This window comes from Capra hircus, chromosome 26 (assembly GCF_001704415.2).
Source record: "Capra hircus breed San Clemente chromosome 26, ASM170441v1, whole genome shotgun sequence".
Lineage (NCBI taxonomy): Eukaryota > Metazoa > Chordata > Mammalia > Artiodactyla > Bovidae > Capra > Capra hircus.
The window spans coordinates 36,309,946-36,332,103 of NC_030833.1; the positions used below are offsets into that span (position 1 = coordinate 36,309,946).

Below are 22,158 nucleotides of genomic sequence, written 5' to 3' on the forward strand. Positions count from 1 at the left end.
GGCTGCACCAGGCCTTAGTTGCACCATTAGGGGTCATTTAATTATAGCATGTGAACACTTATTTGTGACATGTGGGACCTAGTTTCCTAACCAGGGATTGAACCTAGACCCTTGCTTTGGAAGCTTAGAATCTTAGCTACTGGATCACCAGGAAAGTTCTCCTAGGAGGGTTTTTGAAAGTGTGTCTGCAACTAAGCTCCATTCTCTAAGTCCTGATTCAGAATCTACCTAAGAAACATCCTTTAAAATACCTAGGAAACTGTCCAACTGAACACCTAGCTGCCTTGAGACTGACTGAGAAGGGTCAAGCATTCCTAATGGCAGGCAGGCTTTCCTTCCCAATGGAAATGATGACCATTCCCTCCACTTCGGGCTTGCCTGGTGGTTCAGCTGGTGAAGAATAAACCCGCACTGCAGGAGACCTGGGTTCGATCCCTGGGTTAGGAAGATCCCCTGGAGAAGGGAACGGCTACTCGCTTCAGTATTCTGGCCTGGAGAATCTCGTGGACTGTATAGCCCATAGTGTTGCAAAGAGTCGCACACGACTGAGCGACTACCACTTTCACTCCACTTTGGTGTTTTCGTGGTTTACCTGAGAAAACCTCTAATTATGGCGTATGGAACCTACTGGAAAGTCTTCTTGCTAAGGCAGACCAGACTGGCTCAGACAGCACGTTTGTTTCAGTGCCACTGGGCTCTGCTGCTAAGAAAGCTTCGCCCACGGCCATCTGGGGTGCTCCCAGCCTCCCTGCAGTGCAGATTCTCAGCTTGAGTTGGTGTCTCACTGAATTTGCAGTACTTCAAGTGCAGTTATTTTAATTTCATACAAAATGTTTAAAGGGGATAAATACACTGCAGCATTTGGAGTCCTGATCCAGAATCAGTAGAGGTTAGGCAGCGAGGCTTAGTTTTTTCCTGCATGATGGTGTTTGCTGCATACCACGCTCTGTTCTAGGTACTTTACATAGAGTAACTGGTCTAATCTCCTGTCAGTCTTAGAATCTAGGTGTTCCTAAGTATCTTATTATTTTCCACCCCTATTTTTACAGATGACTGTTATCACTTCTGTTTTACACAGAAGAAATTGGAGGCACCATGAAGCTTAGTGACCTGCCTGATGTCCCAGAGCTATTAATGGGTAAAGCCTGGCTTTGAACGCACGCAGTCTGGTGGCAGAGACAACCTCCTCAGCCACTGTATCCCACTGCCCCCATACATGCTTGTCATTGTGAAGGCTGAAGTGAGGACATCCTGCCTGATTAACTGGGGACACATGGATGCCCTGAGTTTGGGGACTGCATATATGTCTTTTGCACCTCCACATTGCAAACAACCAGTAGGTGCTTCATGACATGTATAGATCAATGACAATTTTCGCCAAATGTTTTTATACATACATGCAAACAAGCCTGCCTCCACTGGACCTTAGCCACCATGACACTTATGCGATGCCCAAGGGAATCATTACTAAAACATTGTGGGTGTTAACAGAAATCACTACAAAATGTTTAGAAATTTTGCCATCATTGGCCATAAACTATTTTTTAATTCATTTTTCCCCTGATTTCAGAAGTAATACATGGTTACCAGAAAAATTCAAACCTTTCTGAAATATATGAACTATTCAAACACTTAAATTAATCATGTATACTATTAGGACAGTCATTTAGAAGAATCAAGACAGGCTCTCAGAATTTGACAGGATGTGTAAGGACTTAAATATAAGGAATTCTCTTTGGGGGAGGGATTTTTCTAAAGGAGAGGGGAGTCTGTATAGTAAATTTTAAGTTATCTAAAAATGTCTCTTTAGAAGGCAAGTCTACTGAGATAGATGTCTAAGAAGATGAGGTAAGTTCATTGCTTCTTTAGGAATGAACTGAATTTATATCAATGCTCACAAGTTCCCTTGGAGCAGCTTTAATGTTAAGCCAGAGTGGGAACTAGTTGGATCTAAAAGTGTATGTCTACTCTTGTACATACTACAAAAGTACGTACATATTTTACATACTATTGAGAGTATGTTACGTGGCAGCCTGGATGGAAGGGGAGTTTGGGGAAGAATGGATATATATATATGTATGGGTGAGACTTGTTGCTGTCCACCTGAAACTATCACAACATTGTTAATCAGCTATATTCCAATACAAAATATATTTTTTTAAGCCAACAAAAAAAGTATACGTCTAATTCCAGCTAATTGCATTTGGAGACCAAGAGTGAGGGTAGGGCTCCTGTCTTCAGGATCTTCTCTTCCTTCCCCATTTGTGTTTGCTTCTCAGATCATGTCCTGTGGAAGGACCTGCTGCTGCTGCTGCTAAGTCGCTTCAGTCGTGTCCGACTCTGTGTGACCCCATAGACGGCAGCCCACCCGGCTCCCCCATCCCTGGGATTCTCCAGGCAAGAACACTGGAGTGGGTTGCCATTTCCTTCTCCAATGCATGAAAGTGGAAAGTGAAAGTAAAGCCACTCAGTCGTGTCCGACTCTTCGCGACCCCATGGACTGCAGCCTACCAGGCTCCTCCACCTGTGGGATTTTCCAGGCAAGAGTACTGGAGTGGGCTGCCATTGCCTTCTCCGTGGAAGGACCTAGCCATTCATAAAGCTCTCTGGTCCTTCTATAATTGACATGGTGGAGACGTCACTAGAGGTCTCATTAAAGATCTTGGAAAACTTCTGGCTTTTACCAGTACTAACTGGGGAGCAGCTTAAACTCAGGGCACACCTCTGAATTCTCATTTGCCAATAGGGTTAGTGTCTGCCCTGTTTCTTTTTTTAAATTTATTTTTAATTGGAGGAAAATTGCTTTACAATGTTGTGATGATTTATGCCATACAACAATGCAAATCAGCCATAATTATACGTAAATCACCTCGCTCTCAAGCCTGCCTCCCCTCCCTCCTTCTCACCCTTCTAGATTATCACAGAGCACCTGGCTGGGCTCCCTGTGTTATACAGCAACTTCTCACCGGCTATATATATATGTCTATGCTACTTTCTCCATAACCCTCCACCTTATCTCTTTCATAAGGTCATCAAGAGACTGTAATAAGGTCTAGAATATGAAAAGCTTTGTAAACTCTTCCTGTGGGTTAAAGGGCAAGGTGATAATTATTTGCTACTTGAATGATTGCCTTTAATTGAGAAGACTTGGTCTGAGGAGGAGAAAAGTGCACTCTGAAACCTAAAATCTTAAAAAGAAAATTAATGGCTCAAAGAAATGTCAGATGTAGGTATAAGTGGTTAATAATGGAAAATGAACTTGATGTGCTGAATAGTCAGAGGGACATTTGGGCTTTAAATCTTCCCTATCTCTTCTTGAAAGGAAAAAAAAACAGGTAAGGAGAAAAGAAAAAAGGAAGGAAGGAAGTACCCCTGGAAGAACAGCATAATTAGAAAGGAGGACATGATGTGGGGACAAGGCACTCAGAGAGGAAATATTTGTCTGATGCCTCTTGCTAGACGGAGCTCTTCCAGGTTGGAGCTGGATTTTCTTCATTTTTGTGTGGCACATCCTAGAGACTATTTAGGATGAACCATATGGCAATGCCATTTTTGTAGCTCGAAAACAGTCTCTTTTTGGCACAGTCACTGAATCAACCTAACTATTCGATAAAAATGCAAGAAATCTAAGGGTCATATTCAATCAACTTTGACCTGTTCCCTCCTAACACCTCCCTCCTACCTCCAGCACCTGGTCCCACATGATTTCAGTGGGACTTCCCTTTCATTGTCTGTTTGATCCTTAAAGATTCATGCCCCTCTCTTTGAGGGCTGCATTATGCTTTCACTTGAGCCTGAAAATTTCTAGACATAAGTACATGATGTACCAATGCCTCCTTCTTATACTCTTCACACTTCTAAAGAAGGGGCCTCATAATGACCCAAATTTATATCCATTTCATTTGATGGACATAGTAAGCTCTAGTCAAACAAAATGGATGTTCTTCACAAGAGTGTTGTATAAATTTTTTTCTTCCTCCCTTTCCTGCCTTCCTTAACTTTCCTCTCCTTTTCCCTTCCTTTTCCTCTCTTTCATCCTTCCCTCCCATTCTTTGCATTCTTCCCTCCAGATGAGGTAGGCCTTTAGGCTGGAGAGAAGACACACTTGAGTGAACTAAGGGTCATGGCAAGGCTCTGTCCAGGTTTCCAGAGAGAACTGTGGGGTCTTAAGTTCTTCCTTCAGCCCCGCGTGATGCTCAGCCATTAGTCACAGGCCATGTTGAATGGATTTATGTGAATCAAGTAGATCTCAGGTTGAAGTCATGAGTTTCCATTTATCTGTTTTAGTCTGAAAGTTCAAGCTTGGTGGCGTTTGGCTCTATAATCAAATGGCACAGCATTCCCACGATACACAGCCAATTTTGCAGCACTTACAACATGATGTGAAAAGCAGTGTTGCTGTTTATTTTAGAGACAATATTTTCCTCATCCTTTTAAAAAGACTATATACAGAAGCCTTGAAAGGTATAGTGATTTTGTAAAATACATAGGGCCATCAGTTCCCTATTGCTGCAAATCCAAGTAACAATAAAGATAGGAACCAGCAGAGACAGCATGTGGAGAAGACAATGGCACCCCACTCCAGTGTTCTTGGCTGGAGAATCCCAGGGACTGGGGAGCCTGGTGGGCTCTCGTCTATGGGGTCGCACAGAGTCGGACACGACTGAAGCGACTTAGCAGAGACAGCATGAGACCATGTGGACACCCTAGAAGAAAGGCTCAAAGGGCAGGCATTTTTACCTGCCTCGTTACCTGATACCTCCTGGGGTCTAGAACAGAGCTAGAAATGAGCTACTGTGTGGCAACAGGTTGAAATGGACAGAATGACTGGGATGCTTAGATGGCTTGCCTCTTTATCTAACACTAATGAGATACATATTAGGAACCTGAGAGATAGTTGTTGAATGGATGAATAGCCACAACAGTTCAGCCTTGGAGTTGATATTATCATAATTCCCTAACTAGTCAGTTTACTTGTCATATATCCCCTCCAAGCTTCTGTTTCCTCATTTCTAAAGTGGGGGTTAAAAAATAAAATGGGGGTTATTTTGCCTATCTGGCAGGATTGTCGAGATAATTAAATGAAAATTTATGTAAAGTGTACTGACCGTTGTAGTAGTAGACACTCAACAAATGTTGGCGCCGTTTCTCCCCATGTCCTTCTATTTTCATTAAAAAACGTGTGTGTGTGTGTGTGTGTGTGTGTGTGTGTGTGTGTGTGTAGGGTGTAGTTGAAAATAAGAGAGGTGAGTTATTCAGTTCATATCTGGTTTCTCAGGCATAGCACTGTGCCATTCCAGGCTGATGAGAGGCTCTCCTATGCACTGCAGGGTGCTCAACAGCGCTGCTGTTCTCCACTCACTAAATCCCAGTTACATCCCCTAGTTGTGACAGCTAGGAAGGTAAAATTATTTCCTATTCAGAACAACTGATGGAGCTCTAATCACCCACTGAATAATTAAGTATTTTACTCCTAAAAAAGTTGTTTAGGTGCTGTGTAGATGTGGCCTGTGGTTCTAGTATATGTTTAAATGTATATGAAATCAGGGCTTATACAGAAAAAGAGAAACAGCAAAAACTATATAGTCAATTCATGAAGTTGAGTAATGATGCAGTTAATAAAAACATTCTTTCATTCACATAATTTCCTTGCATTAGGATGTTTTCCTAATTATTGTTGGTTGGGCTAATGTTAATAGGAATGGGTTTCCTGGACACCTTGGCTGAAGACAGGGAGAAAGGGCAAGTGTGCATGGAGAGAAATCATTTGGGTTTCTTAAATTTTCATAGATACCCATAAAGTGGGTTATCTATGATGAATATTAACCACAGATTATCGAACTGCATTGTCCATTGGCAAGCTCAAAATGTAATAGCAACGTTCATACTTACAGGTGAATTAAAGACTTTAGTCCTCGGAAAGTATGTCTTGAAATGGACTTGATGTTGTTGTTTTCTATGAATCTGCAATAGGTTATAATATTTTTGGTCAGACAGCTGTAGAACCTCAGAGCCCTTGTCCTGTATCATTACATTAAAAAAAAAATGGTTATTTTACTTACAAATACTCTAGATGTGGGAGACCAATGAAAGCATCATCACTGATCACATCAAAGGAGTTCGATGTGAATAACCTGCCCAGAAAAAGTACACAGTGAAAACGGTTAAACTGGCAGATTGCCAATCTTTGCTGCTTTTATCTCTCAGAGAAATGAGTGGGAGTTGTGCACAGAAAAATGTCTAGATGCCTGCCTTTTACAGTGTTATTTATTCAGGTAATTTTTGTAGCTTTTTTTAACCATCAATTATCTCATCAAAACTCAGTGAGGGGGTGCCTTGTGCCCCACTCCTCATAGGGATGAGTGTCACGTGCCCTGGGTAACATTTTGAGACACAACCAGGCAAGTATGATAGTCAAAGCAGCCAAATCAACATGTTGCAGGTTTCCATGACAAAGACACCCGCAGAATCTTTCCCTCTTGCTCAGAAACTTCTGGAACATTCTGACCAGCCCCAATAATGGTATCATAGTCACTAACCTGAGAGACCTAGAAACTAGCTCCATGTCTGGTTGAGCATGTTATTCACAGTAGATAAGCCATTGACACTGATTCAATAAAAATCAACTAACCTTTGAAAGTAGAGCAGGCTGAAGATGGGAAACAATGAGGCTTAGGAAGAGTCTCAGACCCATTTTATTATTAAATAGTTGAAAAAGAACACTTTCACTTGGACACATTTATTTGCAATTTCAGTATCCACAGGGATTTGGTTTTGAAATAACTGATGAAAGGAAACATCAATCAGCAGTTACCACATCCTGAGTAATTCCTCGAAGAATTTTTTTTTTTCTGAATCAGAGACTTAACAGAGGTGATTACAAGCCAAATAATACAAAGTTATCTTTTTAGAATGAGTATTAATTTATGGAATTCATCAGATAAAGTGTTGACACAAACTGAAAATAGTTTTACATGTACTGATGACAACTTATAATGGGTTCAAGTGACATTCAGGCTACATGTTAAGGTTTTTATATAGGGAAACGTCACTTTTCACTTGTAACTAGTGTCCAAAATGTGACCATTATCATGGGACAGACGGGAAGTTTGACAATTTATGTCTCATACATACTATTTAATTGCACTATGCTAAGTCCAGTATTCTCCGCTAGTAAACTTTTACTTTTGAGGGGTAGGGGTTAAAATTAGCTGCACTCACCAACTTAATGACTAACCCTCTCTGAGCCTGTTAACCAAAGGGATTAAAACTATGAGATCTCACCTTCTGAACAGGTGTAAATAACTTATTTGACATCTGGGATTGCTTAAGAACAATGAGAGGAAGGGATAACAGTGGGTTAGAGACAAATTGAACGCGAAGAGGTCATTTTTGAAGCTGGAAGCTTATTTTTACTATCATTTCTACTTTTATATATGTTTGAAATTTTCTGTAAAAATGGGGAGGGAGAGAAAGTAAACCAAATAAGACCAGATGATGTCTTGCATTTCTTCCTAAGCTATAATCCCTGGAATGATGTTGGATTCTTTTCTATCCCTTCTCCTTCTAACGTTATAGCTTTACTCTTAAATGATTCACTAGACTGTGAAGTCAACGTTATCGAATAAGTCATACATATTAGATACCCAGAGTTATTCAAAAAATTCAAATTTTTATGATTTCAGCCACAACTTTGGCAATTATCTCTTCTTACATCATGGTTCTGGGAAACAAGAAGATTGCTCAGCCTTACTCCAAGGTAAGCTACCATCCAAAGTTTTCCTTAGGTTCCAGATTTTCGTTTCATTCTGTATCACTTCAGTTAAGTTGCTCAGTTGTGTCTGACTCTGCGACCTCATGGACTGCAGCACGCCAGGCTTGCCTGTCCATCACCAACTCTGGAGCTTGCTCAGACTCATGTCCATCGAGTTGGTGATGCCATCCAACCATCCCATCCTCTGTCATCCCCTTCTACTCCTGCCTTCAATCTTTCCCAGCATCAGAGTCTTTTCCAATAAGTCAGTTCTTTGCATCAGGTGGCCAAAGTGTTGGAGTTTCAGCTTCAGTATCAGTCCTTCCAATGAACACCCAGGACTGATCTCCTTTAGGATGGACTGGTTGGATCTCCTTGCAGTCCAAGGGACTCTCAAGAGTCTTCTCCAACACCACAGTTCAAAAGCATCAATTCTTCAGCGTTCAGCTTTCTTTATTCTTTTATTTTTTTAATTCTTTATTCTTTTTAATTTATTAAATTTTTTGTTTAAAAAATTTTAAATTTTATTTATTAAATTTTTATTAAATTCTTTTTAATTTATTAAATTTAATTTTAAAAATTTTAAATTCTTTATTCTTTATTTCTTTATTCATTCTGTATAGGCAGAATGATAGAAGGGGGAGGATGAAATAAGGCAGAAATAGATACAGAGAAATACCTCCTGTGTTCACTGGCTTGCAAACTGTCCCAGGGACTTAAAAATCGCTCACTTCAAGTCACTGCAAAAAATGACTTCTAACATTCATGCTCCTTATATTGAATCAGATGCAAAACAGAGTATGATATGGATATAAGTGGCCAGAATTAGCCCACACATGTCAGGGAAATAAAATAAGGTTTTTGCTAAAATTTTTATCTGCTCATCCATTGCTTATGCCTAGCACCTATAATAGTGCCTCTCCCATAGTGGACATTGAATAAATATTTGTTAAAGGGGAATTTACTTTACATTAAATTCTGGTTATCACTACATTACTAGATTTAATGTTCCTTATAGCAGGGACTTATCCTTATTGATTTTTTGTCCTCAGTCCTGAGCACAGTTCCTGGCTGAAAGCTATTTGCTGAACTAGTTTTTAAAGATCAAAACTTCTGGCTAAAAGTACAACGATATCCGAAAATATGGGTGAATCTCATAAACCTAAATCCAGGGAAAGAAGCCAAAATGCAATAAAGTACATCCTATATAATTGCTCTTATATAAAGAAGAAAGTGAAGGTTGCTCAGTCGCGTCCGATTCTTTGGGACACCATTGACTTGCACAGCCCATGGACTCCTCCAGGCCAGAATACTAGAGCGGGTAGCCTTTCCCTTCTCCAGGAGACCTTCCCAACCCGAGATCGAACCCAGGTCTCGCACATTGCAGGTGGATTCTTTACCAGCTGAGCCACCAGGGAAGCCCCAGCAAAACTGATCTATGCTGGCAGAAGTCAAGATAACATTTACATCTTGGAGATGAGAAGAGGGCACAGAGGAAGTCTTTGGGGTAATGATAATGCTTGGTTTCTTGACCTGGATGCTGGTTACAAGGGTTGTTCACTTTATAAAAAGTCATGAGGAAAGGGGTGGGGTGATAAATAGGCAGAGCATAGAGGAGTTTTAGGGCAATGAATATACTCTGTATGATACCATAATGATGCATACATGTCGCTATACATTTTCCCAAACCCATAGGATGCACAGCACCAAGACTGAACCCTAATGTAGACTCTGGCTGATCAAGGAAGTTCATCAGTTGTAACAGAGATAACACCATGGTGGAGGATGTGGGGGATAGGGGAGGCTATGCATGTGCCAGGCTGGGGAGTCAATGGGAAATTCTGTGCCTGCTCTTCTGTTTTGCTGTGAACCTAAAACTGCTCTGAAAAATTAAGTCTTAATTTAAACTCTCAAGATGTACACTTAGGATATGCACACTTTTCTATATGTAAATTTTATTTTAATAAAAAGTTTCTTATAAAAGCTAAAACAAATCCCTCTGGCTAAGATAATATTGAATGCATTAGCCCTTAGATTCTAAATTCAATTGTAGTTTTCTGTGGACAAGGATTCCATGGGCAAAGATTTGTAAATTTATACATACATTCTAAACATAGTCGGTCGAACAGCCTATCCACTTTATTATCCTGTGTATACTTAAGACTTAAAAAGATCCTGTTCTATAAACAGGGTAAAATGCCCATCTTTAATTTTTATCGGTTCCTTTAGAAAGTTTGATTTCAATATCATAATTTGTTATTGAGCCAGATACGTTAAAGAATCCCATAGTCCTTGTCAAGGGAACCTATGTCACCCCACCTCATCTTGATGTACAACAGACCTGGGGCAGACCTGTGTGGCCATGTTTTATACCTCATGACTTCTATCACATTTTTTAAATTATTAGAACAAGAAAGACTCCTTTTCTCATCCAGAATAGCTGATCCTGAGATCGGTCAGCATCCCACGGCCCAACTAGTCTGGTTCAAAAACGCGAGTTGGGCTAGATATGAATCCCTTCTTGAGAATTTGGAATCACAGAGATGGAGCCAGCCAGCAGAGGAGGTGAAGGAGGAAAGATGCCTTAGGGCTGAGTCAGCGCCACGGCCAGAAAGCTGTGCAGGGCGCACTCAAAGAGAGCAGAATGTGGAGGAGACCTCACAAAGGGCTGCGTGTGTGAGGCTGGATCAGGGAGATGCCCAGATCTGTGTTTGATCCTAGACCTGTGCTTCTCAATATTAGCTTCACTTGGACTCACCTGGACAGCTTCATAAATACTGTTACCGTGTTCTTACCCTCAAGGATCCTGGTTAATCTGGTTAAATTCTGTACCTGTGATGTGGCCTGAGCATGGGATGTTTAAAAACTCCCCAGGGGTCCCTTATATGCAGCCAGGGCTGCATATGGTAAACTTTCTGGTCAGTTACAATAGCCTTCCTTTACCTGTAGCGACCAAGGGGAACTCTGCTCCTCGTAGCAGGTGTGGCTGGAACGGGAGCTCTGATACAACAGAGATGTCATAGATTGTCCCTTGCCCCTAACTACAGGTAGCAAGAGTCCATAATACTGTAACTCAGATGTGACGACTGTCCTCACAATTGCTACACATGGAGGGGTGGGTGGGGATCAATGTATTGCCTGAACAAACTCCTTACCCTGAGCTCCAAATCAGAGACCTCACCCCATAGATTTGCCAAACAGCCATCCTGTGGGTTTGTACAGGGATAATGTAGAATGTGTCCTCTGTCCCTGGGCCTGTGGGAACATTTGAGGTCTCTGACTCTTCTTAGGAAGGGGAAAAGGCAGGCATGTTCCCTAGAATGCTGGTGGAGGTGGACACAAGGCTGCACCTTGACCTTTCTGTATCTTAGCCATCAGTCTCATGAATTCAGTATGAAAACAAGGGAGTATAGGAAGGGTGGGGAGGATTGTTTTCCTTTGCAACCAAGGAGATGTATGTTTCCTTACCAAGAAAGATTTAAGACCATACATAGATCAATCAATTGCTCAGTTGTGTCTGACTCTTTTGCAACTCCATGGACTGTAACCTGCCAGGCTCCTCTGTCTGTGGAATTTCCAGGCAAGAATACTGGAGTGGGTTGCCATTTCCTACTCTAGGGGATCTCCCCAACCCAGAGATTAAACCTGCATATCTTGTGTCTCCTGCATCGGGAGGTGTATTCTTTACCACTAGCGACACCTGGTATGTTTCCTTGCCATGAAACAGATTTAAAACCATTCACATCAACTATCAATTCCATGCAGGCAATAGTTCATTCTCTAAATCATCATTGTTGCCTCCACAATAACCTGTATTTCATAAAATACTGCTGCATTTTCTTACTGGGGCTTTGAAACAAGTAAAGTGGTAGAGTAGGTGTTAATAGCTGTTTGACAGGAGCAAACTGTGGCCTAGAGGGCTGTTAAAAGCTTTGACCAAGATCATAAGACAAGATCATAAGACAAGATCATAAGACCCAAGACTCCTGGTCTACTGCCCTTTCCACCCCTTGGGTGGTCTCTCAGTATAGGAGCCGGATCACATAATGACACAACATTCACATTATGACAGACAACTGTAATAACACTACTCAGCTTATGTGGATTTAAGAAATCTCATTAAATTATAATTCCTTTTTTTAAAGGAATTAATTAATCAAAATAAGTATCCTAAAACTCACAGTAAGATTAAAAACATGTTTTTTTTAAATCAAGAATTTAAAAAGTCTAAACTATCACAACATTGTCAAGCAGTTATACTTCAAGTTAAAAAAAAGAATTTAAAAAATATGAATGCAGTTTGGTGTATTCTGCTTAAGGATACTATAGGCTCAGTGTAAAAATTCTGGAAAACTCAGAAAATCTTAAAGAAGACAATAAAAATGACTGTCACCATACTATCCAACGATATGAATATATTATACATAATATCTATATGATATATGCATGTATATATTTATAAAATTTATAAAATTAGAATCATTTTTATTGTTCTGTGTCCTCCTTTTCATGTACTTATTTTTCCAAGAACAATTTCTTTTTTTTTTTTTAAGAACAATTTCTTATGACAAATTTTCAATATAAAATGTTAACAAATGAATAAGTCTTATATTATAAATATTTCAGGATTTAACTTTTTTATTGTTGATTCCAATTTTCATTGTTATAAACACTACCATGACTACTCTCACATGCAAGTATTTTTCCATATCCCTATTTCTTTCCTTAGAGTAGACTTACGATAGATTTTTTTAAGCTGGCATTGTTGGATTATACATGGTTTTTATGTCTCTATTTATTACTAACTTGTTTCACACTATATATCAATTCTGAATATAGAAATGCCTATTTATCACATCCTTACCAATAGTTAGTATTATCACTTTTGTTTCTTTTTCTATGAAATCATGTCCTTTGACCATTTTTGCTGCTTTCTAAGCACCTTTTATTTATTAAGATATTACCTATTCTTTTCCTTTCTTATATGATGCTGAATGTTTCCCTATTGATTATGTTTTGCCTTTTGAATCATGATTTTTGGCATACAGACATTTTACATTTCTAACAAAATATATCAATGTCTATTACATATTCTTTCTTTGCTCTAATTCTTAAAATGTTTCTTCTTACCTTGATATTAATGAAATATTACTTACTGCTCCCTCTATAACTTTTCTTTTTAAACTCTAATTTATTTGGAGCTTGCTTTTATCTATGATGTGAGGTGAGACACTGCCTTGATTCCTTCCTAGATATTTACTCAAATTTGCCAAAGCCTGTCATTGAATAATTAATGCCCTTCCCACTTGTGTGTACATATTCAGTTCAGTCAGTTCAGTCACTCAGTCATGTCTGACTCTTCGCAACCCCATGCCAGGCCTCCCTGTCCATCACCAACTCCCGGAGTTTACTCAGACTCATCTCCATTGAGTTGGTGATGCCATCCAACCATGTCATCCTCTGTCATCCCCTTCTACTCCTGCCTTCAATCTTTCCCAGCATCAGGGTCTTTTCAAATGAGTCAGTTCTTCGCATCAGGTGGCCAAAGTATTGGAGTTTCAGCTTCAGCATCAGGCCTTCCAATGAACACACAGGACTGATCTCCTTTAGGATGGACTGGTTGGATCTCCTTGCAGTCCAAGGGACTCTCAAGAGTCTTCTCCAACACCACAGTTCAAACACATCAATTCTTTTGTGCTCAGCTTTCTTTATAGTCCAACTCTCACATCTATACATGACTATTGGAAAAACCATAGCCTTGACTAGACAGACCTTTGTTGGCAAAGTGATATCTCTGCTTTTTAATATGCTGTCTAGGTTGGTCATAACTTTCCTTTCAAGGAGTAAGCGTTTTTTAATTTCATGGCTGCAGTCACCATCTGCAGTGATTTTGGAGCCCAAGAAAAGAAAGTCTGTCACTGTTTCCACTGTTTCCCCATCTATTTCCCATGAAGTGATGGGACTGGTGCCATGATCTTCGTTTTCTGAATGTAAGCTTTAAGCCAACTTTTTCACTCTCCTTTTTCACTTTCATCAAGAGGCTCTTTAGTTCTTCTTCACTTTCTGCCACAAGAGTGGTGTCATCTGCATATCTGAGGTTATTGGTATTTCTCCCTGCAATCTTGATTCCAGCTTGTGCTTCATCCAGTCCAGCATTTCTCATGATGTACTCTGCATAGAAGTTAAATAAGCAGGGTTGACTATATACAGCCTTGACGTACTCCTTTCCCTATTTGGAACCAGTCTGTTATTCCATGTCCAGTTCTAACTGTTGCTTCCTGACCTGCATACAGATTTCTCAAGAGGCAGGTCAGGTGGTCTGGTATTCTCATCTCTTTCAGAATTTTCCACAGTTTATTGTGATCCACACAGTGGAAGTGAGAAATAGATTTAAGGGACTAGATCTGATAGACAGAGTGTACATATTACTTCCTTCAAAAATCTGCTATTTTATAGGGTTTTTCCAAAGATGAAATCTTGAATTTACTTACTATTCCTACTGTTTCCTAATTTATTATTTTATATGCTAATTATTTATTTTCTCTTGAGTTCCTTAGAAGAGGTATTGTTTCATGCTCAATTCATATATTTTTATTCTTTCTGATTTAAAATGAAAGTATTTAGAAATATGACTTTGCCTCTATTTAAAGCATCCAGTAAGTTTTAACAGGTAGTCTCTTAAAATTGCATTTTGATTTCAACTAGTATTTAGAATAATATTCTTAAAATTCCCTACTGATGATATTTTTTTAAATGTTTTCATGAGTTAAAATTAACATTGCCCTGGGACTGAGGAGGATGAGATCTGTAAAATGCCTGCTAACCCTGAGCTCCAGTTTCTCTTCTGACTACTTGCATTCACCTGTCTGTAGGAGTGGGTCACATCTCTCTATAAGCAATAAATGAACACCAAGGCCATCAGGTTATTAGGAGGTTCTTGGATGAAAAGCTAGGATCAGAAGCACTTAATTCAAAAGGAACAGAGAAGTGTGTGATAGGTTAGAATGGAGGTTGGTGTGCTGAGGTCAGCAGTAGAGGAGAAAAGGAAGAAGCAGAGGATCACAGAATGAGGATCGAACTACATGAGAAGGAGGTCAAGGCTGAGGCTGCCCAATGTCCAGCTGGGGGTCCACAAGAGTGAAATGATTGGGCAGGGACATGTGTCGATGCCAAGACTGAAGGGCTGCTAAAGCAGTTTCCTGCCCTGGCTTCACACCTCTTCTAGGGACCAGGAAGGAGCACCCTGAAGAGGGAATCACAAAGCCTGAGTCTTAATTCCCACTTGGCCATAAATCCTCCGTGTGGCCTTGAGCACATCACTTCTGCTCTCTGTATTGTCAAATGAGGGATCTGAACTAGATAACCAGAAAGATATGAGAGTCTGGGCTTGTAGAGCTGCAGGCTTCATTCATGGAGGAATAGGCATGGGCTCCGCATGAGGAGTGGGAGTCTTGGGTAGGCAGGTCTGCAGATGGTTGAATGGGAGGAGTAAACTTGCTGGAAAAATCTCCCCTTGTCTCAAGCCAGACTGGCCCCCTGGCTCTAATGACACTCCTTCAGACTCCCTTTAGTCACCTGTGACATCTTAACTCCCATCAGAACTGACATTGGCCACAAGTGGTCTGCATCTTGTCTTACAGCTCAAAGCAGATTCTCTAGACTGTGGAGGGGGGATGCTTTAGGGGGCTTTCCCATACAATCCCAGCTCTGTAAGGGCTGCTCTGGATGAAGAAGAGTGAGCAGCCAGCCTCAGGCTATCGCTTAGAGATGGCATTGATTAGATACAAAATAGAGAATCTGGTTTCTAAGCTTGTAGCTGCCACTTTTATTATGTACATGATACATCAAGCAGGTAAATCTATTTCTTCATCCATTAAAAGAGGAATGGTAATAACAAAAAGACTTCCTGGAAGATTCTGAGAATTATGTGAGATAATATATAAGAGCATCTCGTCAATGCTTCTGCCAAAGAGTATCTCAGCAAACAGCCCAGACATAATATCAGAGCTGGAAGAGCTGTTAGATCTAGTGAAGAACATTAGTTACGCGGAGAGGGAAACTGAGGTCCAGTGAGACTGTCATCTGCCTAAGAGAACTGTTATGAGCCTCATCTAGGGAGTTAGGCAGCCATGGGCAGTGTGTGCAAGCACATTTTGTATACATATGTGTGCCTGCTGTTTATATGTGCATTTACATGTAAATGAGAGAGCAAGATGCACACGCTACAGTTGTTAGAGATTTGAGGGCACAGCTGGAAGGGCTGGCCAGCTTTTTAGAACTGCCTCTGCTTAAATGATTCATACCTTCTAGTTGTTACTAACATTCTCCTTTATTCAAAAGAACAGGGCTGGTTGAATGATAATTAATAACAGGCTGATGATTCACTTCAGTTGAATGCACACATTCTAAGTGCATGTGCCACGTGAATAATTTTATATTTGAATATATTAAAATAGGCTCTTAAATAGGAAAGCATTAAAATGGGAAGCATCACATATGAGCACATTATGTTCTTTTTGACTCTCAACCTTGGAAAACATTTTCAGTGTAACTCAGAGAACCCTTAGGTAGCCCTCTTCTATCTGGATTGATGGAAAATAACTTTAATTTTGCTCCATGTAAATCTGAGACGGGGGCAGCCTAGAGAGAGATGCGATTCAATTCTTCAGTTTACAGGTGAGGAAAGCAAGGACCACAAAGTGAGTGACTTACTCAAGGTCACAACTTTTAACAGCAGCAGGGCCAAACCTAAAATGTAGATTTTAGATTTGCAAGGATTCCCTGGGGGTATATTCTTAGCCTGCACATTTGAGCATGGGTTTGATTTGAGCATAGACCTACCCCTCTGGTTTTATAGTACATCACCTTTCCTGCCAGAAATAATCAAAAGTTTTCCTTTCTAGGAGTTGGCACAACTAGTCACAGCCCACCCTCCCGATGCAGTTTATATATTTGGTCTGTATTTCCCTGCTTCTAAAAAACAAAGAAGGGACTTCAATTTTTTTTAAAGCCTATTATATGCCAAACCTCATTTTTATCAGGTTGCTATCTAGGAACTCATTTAAATCCTTCAGTGAACACTATAATGTAGGCTTTATAGTCTCCATCTAAAAACAAAGAAACCCGAGATGCGAGCAGTAAAGTACTTTGAAGCTTGTAACTGGCAGAGCTGGGATTCTGTGCTCAGGCATGATCTTCCCCTGACTGGTAATGGTCAGGGCAAGGCTTTGCTTCCTCTTTTTAGTCCCAGCAGATCCCAGATCTGCCACAGCCTAGGTTAACCTTGCGTTGTAGTTCCCAGAGTGCGGGGAACACAAGGCCTTCATGAGACTGGGAGGTTTTACATGAACGACAAGAGAGGAAAAAATCAAACAAATTCATGTAAATTGGGTAAGTGAAGTTAACTGAGGTTCCTAATTACAGGAATCTTCCTATCCGTAAGTAAACTGAGACTCTTCAAAAGGGATTTAAATACACAGTATCCCTATCTTATTGATAATGTGACCCTTTTATCATTGAGTTTAACTATAATGAATATACCCAGGAAAATGCTGGATTAGCCATCTGAGAAATAGCTCGAGGCAGCCCTCTTAAAACAAAAATAGTGAGAGCATAAATTCAAGTTTAGGGGGCTTTTTCCTGTTGAACGGGCTGCAAGTGATAATGCACTTACTCTGAAGGATGAAACATCCACTGGGAGGTCCCCAAAGAAGCCGTATGTGCCACACACGCTGCTTGATCAGGTGGAGAGCTTGGCAGTGAGGCACATTCAAAGATAATCACACTCAATGAATCCACACTAACAAAGCTGTCTGAGTCACTCCTTATATGGAGACAGATGGTTTAATGTATCCTTTAAGATGACATTCTTTCTACCTGCCTAAGCTCTGCTAGCAAGCCTCTCGAGAGCAAGGTAAAGTATTCATAATTAAGCTAATAAATAAAATGAACACCAAAAGTGCAGATTCCCAGTATCCTATGGGAGGTTAAGAAAAGGAAAACAACAAAAAGAGATTCCAAAGGTTTTCTAAGCCAAGGTGCATTGGGAGTAGCCAAGCATGAATAGAATGGGCAGTTTCCCAAATTTTTTGAGCAGAGAACTTTTTTTTTTTTCAGGACACGTGTTCCACAGGACACAAGATGAGAAAACACTGGTCTAAGGTATAACTTTAAAGTATATAAGTTCTTTGTCATTTGCCCTTTTCTGTGTCTCTGTCCCTCTCTTTCTTAAAGCTGGGAGACTAGAGCCTACACATACCAATGAGAGCTGAATCCTAGGGATACTCAATGTTATTGCCAGCAACGCTGCCACCCTTTCAAAGGGCTTTTGAAACTCTTTTTCAGTGATTGTCTCCAGGGATCAGGACACAGTCCTCCGAATATCCTCATTAATGGCAAAGGTTGACCCTCTGAGAGGGGGTTTGATTTAGGGAACAAAACTGTGCAAAGTTAAGCCCAGCTATTCATGTTCAAGAGGAAGTAGACAGATGTAGTTAAAACTGAGGATGTGGGTTTAAACTCCGACTTTACCTCTTATGAGCGGTGTGACATCACAGAGGTTACCTAACTTCTAGGACTCAGTGCTTCATCTGCAAAATGGACATAATCATACTTCCTCACAGGGTTACTGTGATAATGAATAAAAAATGAGACAGATAAAGTGCTTACCACCAAGCAATACAAGTGACAAATGTCCCCTAACAAAGCTTTGCCTGGTTTTATTGTATGACTTGCAAACTAGCAATGAAGACAATTCTCAAAGATCTAGAAATGTTTGGCTATAGAAGCAAAGTTAGGAAGAATCTCTGATCTCCTATTTGTATATATACATTCTAGTCTGTTTATTTTTTAAAGGCTAGGGTTTTTTTTTGTTTTTTTTTTTTTTTAGTATTTTCTTTCATGTGGACCATTTTTAACGTCTTTACTGAATTTGTTACAATTTGCTTCTGTTTTATGTTTTGGTTTTATCCCATAAGATGCATGTGGGATCTTAGCTCCCCCACCAGGGATAGAACCTGCACCCCCTGCATTGGAAGGTGAAGTCTTAACCACTGGACTGCCAAGGAAGTCCCCCATAAAGGCTCACTGCTTTTTAATCACATTTTACACAGGTCATCTTGCCATTTAAATGGCCTCAACAATTCCTTTCCGGTCCTTGCCCTGTAGGAGGGATACTGAAACACTGTTTTATCATCAGCCACCATGGGGGTCCTGATAAAGTCCCAGTGGACCTGCTTGGGAAATTGGGAACCACATTATTATTCTACTAATAATTTTATAATAGCCAATTTCATAATGTGAGGCTCTTTCATTGAACAATCTAATTTACTGGTTTGTTAGAACTGATACAATAAATTTTGTCCATTTCCTTAACAAGGTCATTTTCTGTATTATATTAAAGTACCCTGTTTGTAGAACAGAATATAATAGCATGTTTAAGCAGAAAGAAACGTAAGTTAATTGAACATGAAGATCTCAAAAATGCCAGTTATGTGTGTTTTGTTTGGTCTTTATTCTGTTCAATAATCTGCCTCCAGATTTCTGCCTTCTTCTGAAAATTAAAAAAAATATGACCCATCTTCATGCAGCACATTCTCATCAGCAATCATCAGCTGGAGCTGAAGATTAATTTTTAGATAAGACATGTCTTCTCTGGTTTACCCCAGTCACTACCACACCCTATTGCCTTATACTCAACTGTTTCTTTCATTTACCTTATCATCCCAGCCCCCACTGGGCATTTGAGTTTGAGAACCACGTTTTAATCTATCTCTGGTATTTTATACATATGAAATCTGAAATCCTGGGATACTTGGTCACACAGTCCATTACTGTCTGAACTGTATTTCAAAACCATGTCTCCTGATCTCTACTTCAGGTTTCTCTCCATTTTATCACAGAACTACTCATCCTAAGACTGGCCAGTGTTAATTATTTTTAATAAAGCCTGACATGTTTACAAAATATGGTGCCAGTTGTTTTTTTTTTCATGAGTGAGAGGATTCTGCTTCCTCTTTCCCCTCTCATTCTCAGAAAGGTAAATAGTTCACCTTTCTTGTGAGAAGTATTTGAATAAAGATTTCTTAGCAAGTTCTGATGCAGACTTATGTGTAGAACAATGAAACTTTAAAGCTAGCGTTGTAGGCAAACCCAGCCTATACAATCAGATGCTAATCTGATGTTATGGTCATTCAAATTAAAGTGATTTTCAGAACAAATAATAAAAGCTAATGTTTATTGAGTTATAGGAACTGTTCCGAGTGCTTTACATGTATTGTTTCATTTAATCCTGACTATAATCCTGTATAACAGGTACTATGATTATTGCTCACTTTGTATTAATAGATGCAGGTAATGTAGCCTCTATCAGCCATAAGCTCAACAGTGGGCAAGAGTCAACATCATCACCAATCAACTGAGTACCATTTTGAACAAAATGAGAGAGCTTATCAAGACTACTTTATCATACCTTTGAATACAGGCAAGATAGAATTTACCTTTTCAGGGCTCACCTCCAACTTGGAGCTGCCATGTCAAAGCAGGGAGGGAGAGCTGTCACTCACTCATCTGTGTGTCTCCCACAAAGCCCAGTGCTGTGCCTGCTGCACAGTAGAATCCCAAAAAGTTTTTGCTGAAATGGGAGGCCTCTGCTTTCATTTTGTCACTGCTTGCAGCTATACAATGAATAAACACTTGTTTTAGCTAAGCCACTGTAAATAAAAAGGAAACTATCTTTGTGTCCACAAATCTGGTTTCCATCTTAATAATGCTTAATCAGCATCTTTCTTTGGATGTCCTGTCAGACCAGATAAAGGGTTAGTTTGACCTTTCACAGGAGAGAGGCTAGTCCAACCTGAGAGACAACCAGGGTGGCAAATAAGAGTCTGTGCTTGTCAAAGACCTAGAGGAAATCAGAGGGAGACAAAAGGGATCCAGGCAGTGGGTCTAAAGAAAGATTCTGGATGATTTGTCTTTTAAGTTCTGGTACACTGGAAACATCTGTTGAATAAGTTTGACATCATAAGATCATGAGCAAATGCCTCTTCATACTTTCTTTGATTCAGCCCACATTGCAGACCTCTACACTATTGGCTTGCGTGAAATCTGATTACGTATATCAAACAAAAGGAAGTGTGAACATGACTGAAACTACTGATAGGAAGACAGAAGTCTCTAGTATAAAATCTATGAAAATATGACTTGAATTCAACAAATATGTAATAAGCAGTCTTAATCTAAGCTTATAACATCCTTTCTAGGACTATGGCTATTGAGAACCCTCTGTTAGAGACAAGGCCAGATGCAAATAGCTCTAAAAATGATGGGAAGAATTAGAAACATCAGAAAGTCTATAGAACTTGAGAAAACAGAGGTCAAGGAACGAGGTACTTCAGGCTGGCATGGATGGAGCTTGCGGTGAGTGTGTGTGTGTGTGCACATGTGTGTATGTGCTATTGATACTATGAGAGATGACCCTAGACAAATAGCCAAATTCTATTAATACCAACTCAGATGTTAGACGCTTCTCTGTTTCTAGGGAGCCGTTAAAGGCTTCCAAGCATGAGGGTATCAGGATGAGATCTGCACTTCAGGAAGGTAATGCTAATGGAGGTGGGGAGGAATGGGGTCCAGAAGCAGAGGGACCAGTGTGACACCTCCCCCAGCAGTCTGTGGACAGTGACTGCAGCCTCAGTTAGGATCATGGTCCTGGGGTCAAGAAGAGATGGCAGATTCTTATGCAGTTTGATGGGGGGCTTTTCCTGTTGAAAGTGGACCTAAAGAGGTAACGCCTAACTTTCCTGGTTGAATAATTGAGAGGATGAAATACACTTTCAGAGAAAACATTTGTTATACAGGGCTGTGTGCACAGTCACAACAATTCAGTAAGAAGTTAAAAATCAGAGCTATGGGTCACTGGTCAGATTATAGACAGAACAGCTCAGATGACTGAAACTTTTACTTCTTGGTCCATTGTAGGCCATCACCTGGGCACAAACCAAAACATACTCATCCACAAGCACTAATTCCTCTAGAAGCTGATAGGTTTGGCTTGAGTAATCGTGAAGGTCATGAAATGTTTCTTAACACTTGCCATGTAAAGAGGAATAGATAAAGAGGCCAATCACTGTGAAGGTGATATAGGCTATGGACATTTTTCCCTGGACAAATAATATTTTTAAGAACTAACTGATAAAATTATAGTAAGGATGGATGTATTATTTGTCTCATTCATGCTGTTTACTTCTAGGTTTTTTTGTTTTTGATTTCTTATGAACTATATATTTATGTGTTGATTAATAAAAGAAATGATTATATCCTCCCCCCCACCGCCACCCACCAAGGGATCAGTTCTATTGCTTCAAACAAGATCAGACTTCATTGGAATAAATAGAAAAATTTCCAGC

The 22,158-nt window shown here is 40.0% G+C and overlaps 1 protein-coding gene across 1 annotated transcript in view; it reads right to left on the minus strand.

Moving 5' to 3' along the window:
• LGI1 (leucine rich glioma inactivated 1) overlaps nt 1-22,158 on the minus strand; it is a 37,266-nt gene that overhangs the window by 10,734 nt on the left and 4,374 nt on the right. Inside the window, exons 3-4 of the mRNA XM_005698230.3 lie at nt 6,063-6,134; nt 5,893-5,964 (exon numbers count right to left, since the gene is read on the minus strand). Coding sequence (XP_005698287.1) covers nt 5,893-5,964; nt 6,063-6,134 — 144 coding nt within the window. The remainder of the gene's footprint in view (nt 1-5,892; nt 5,965-6,062; nt 6,135-22,158) is intronic.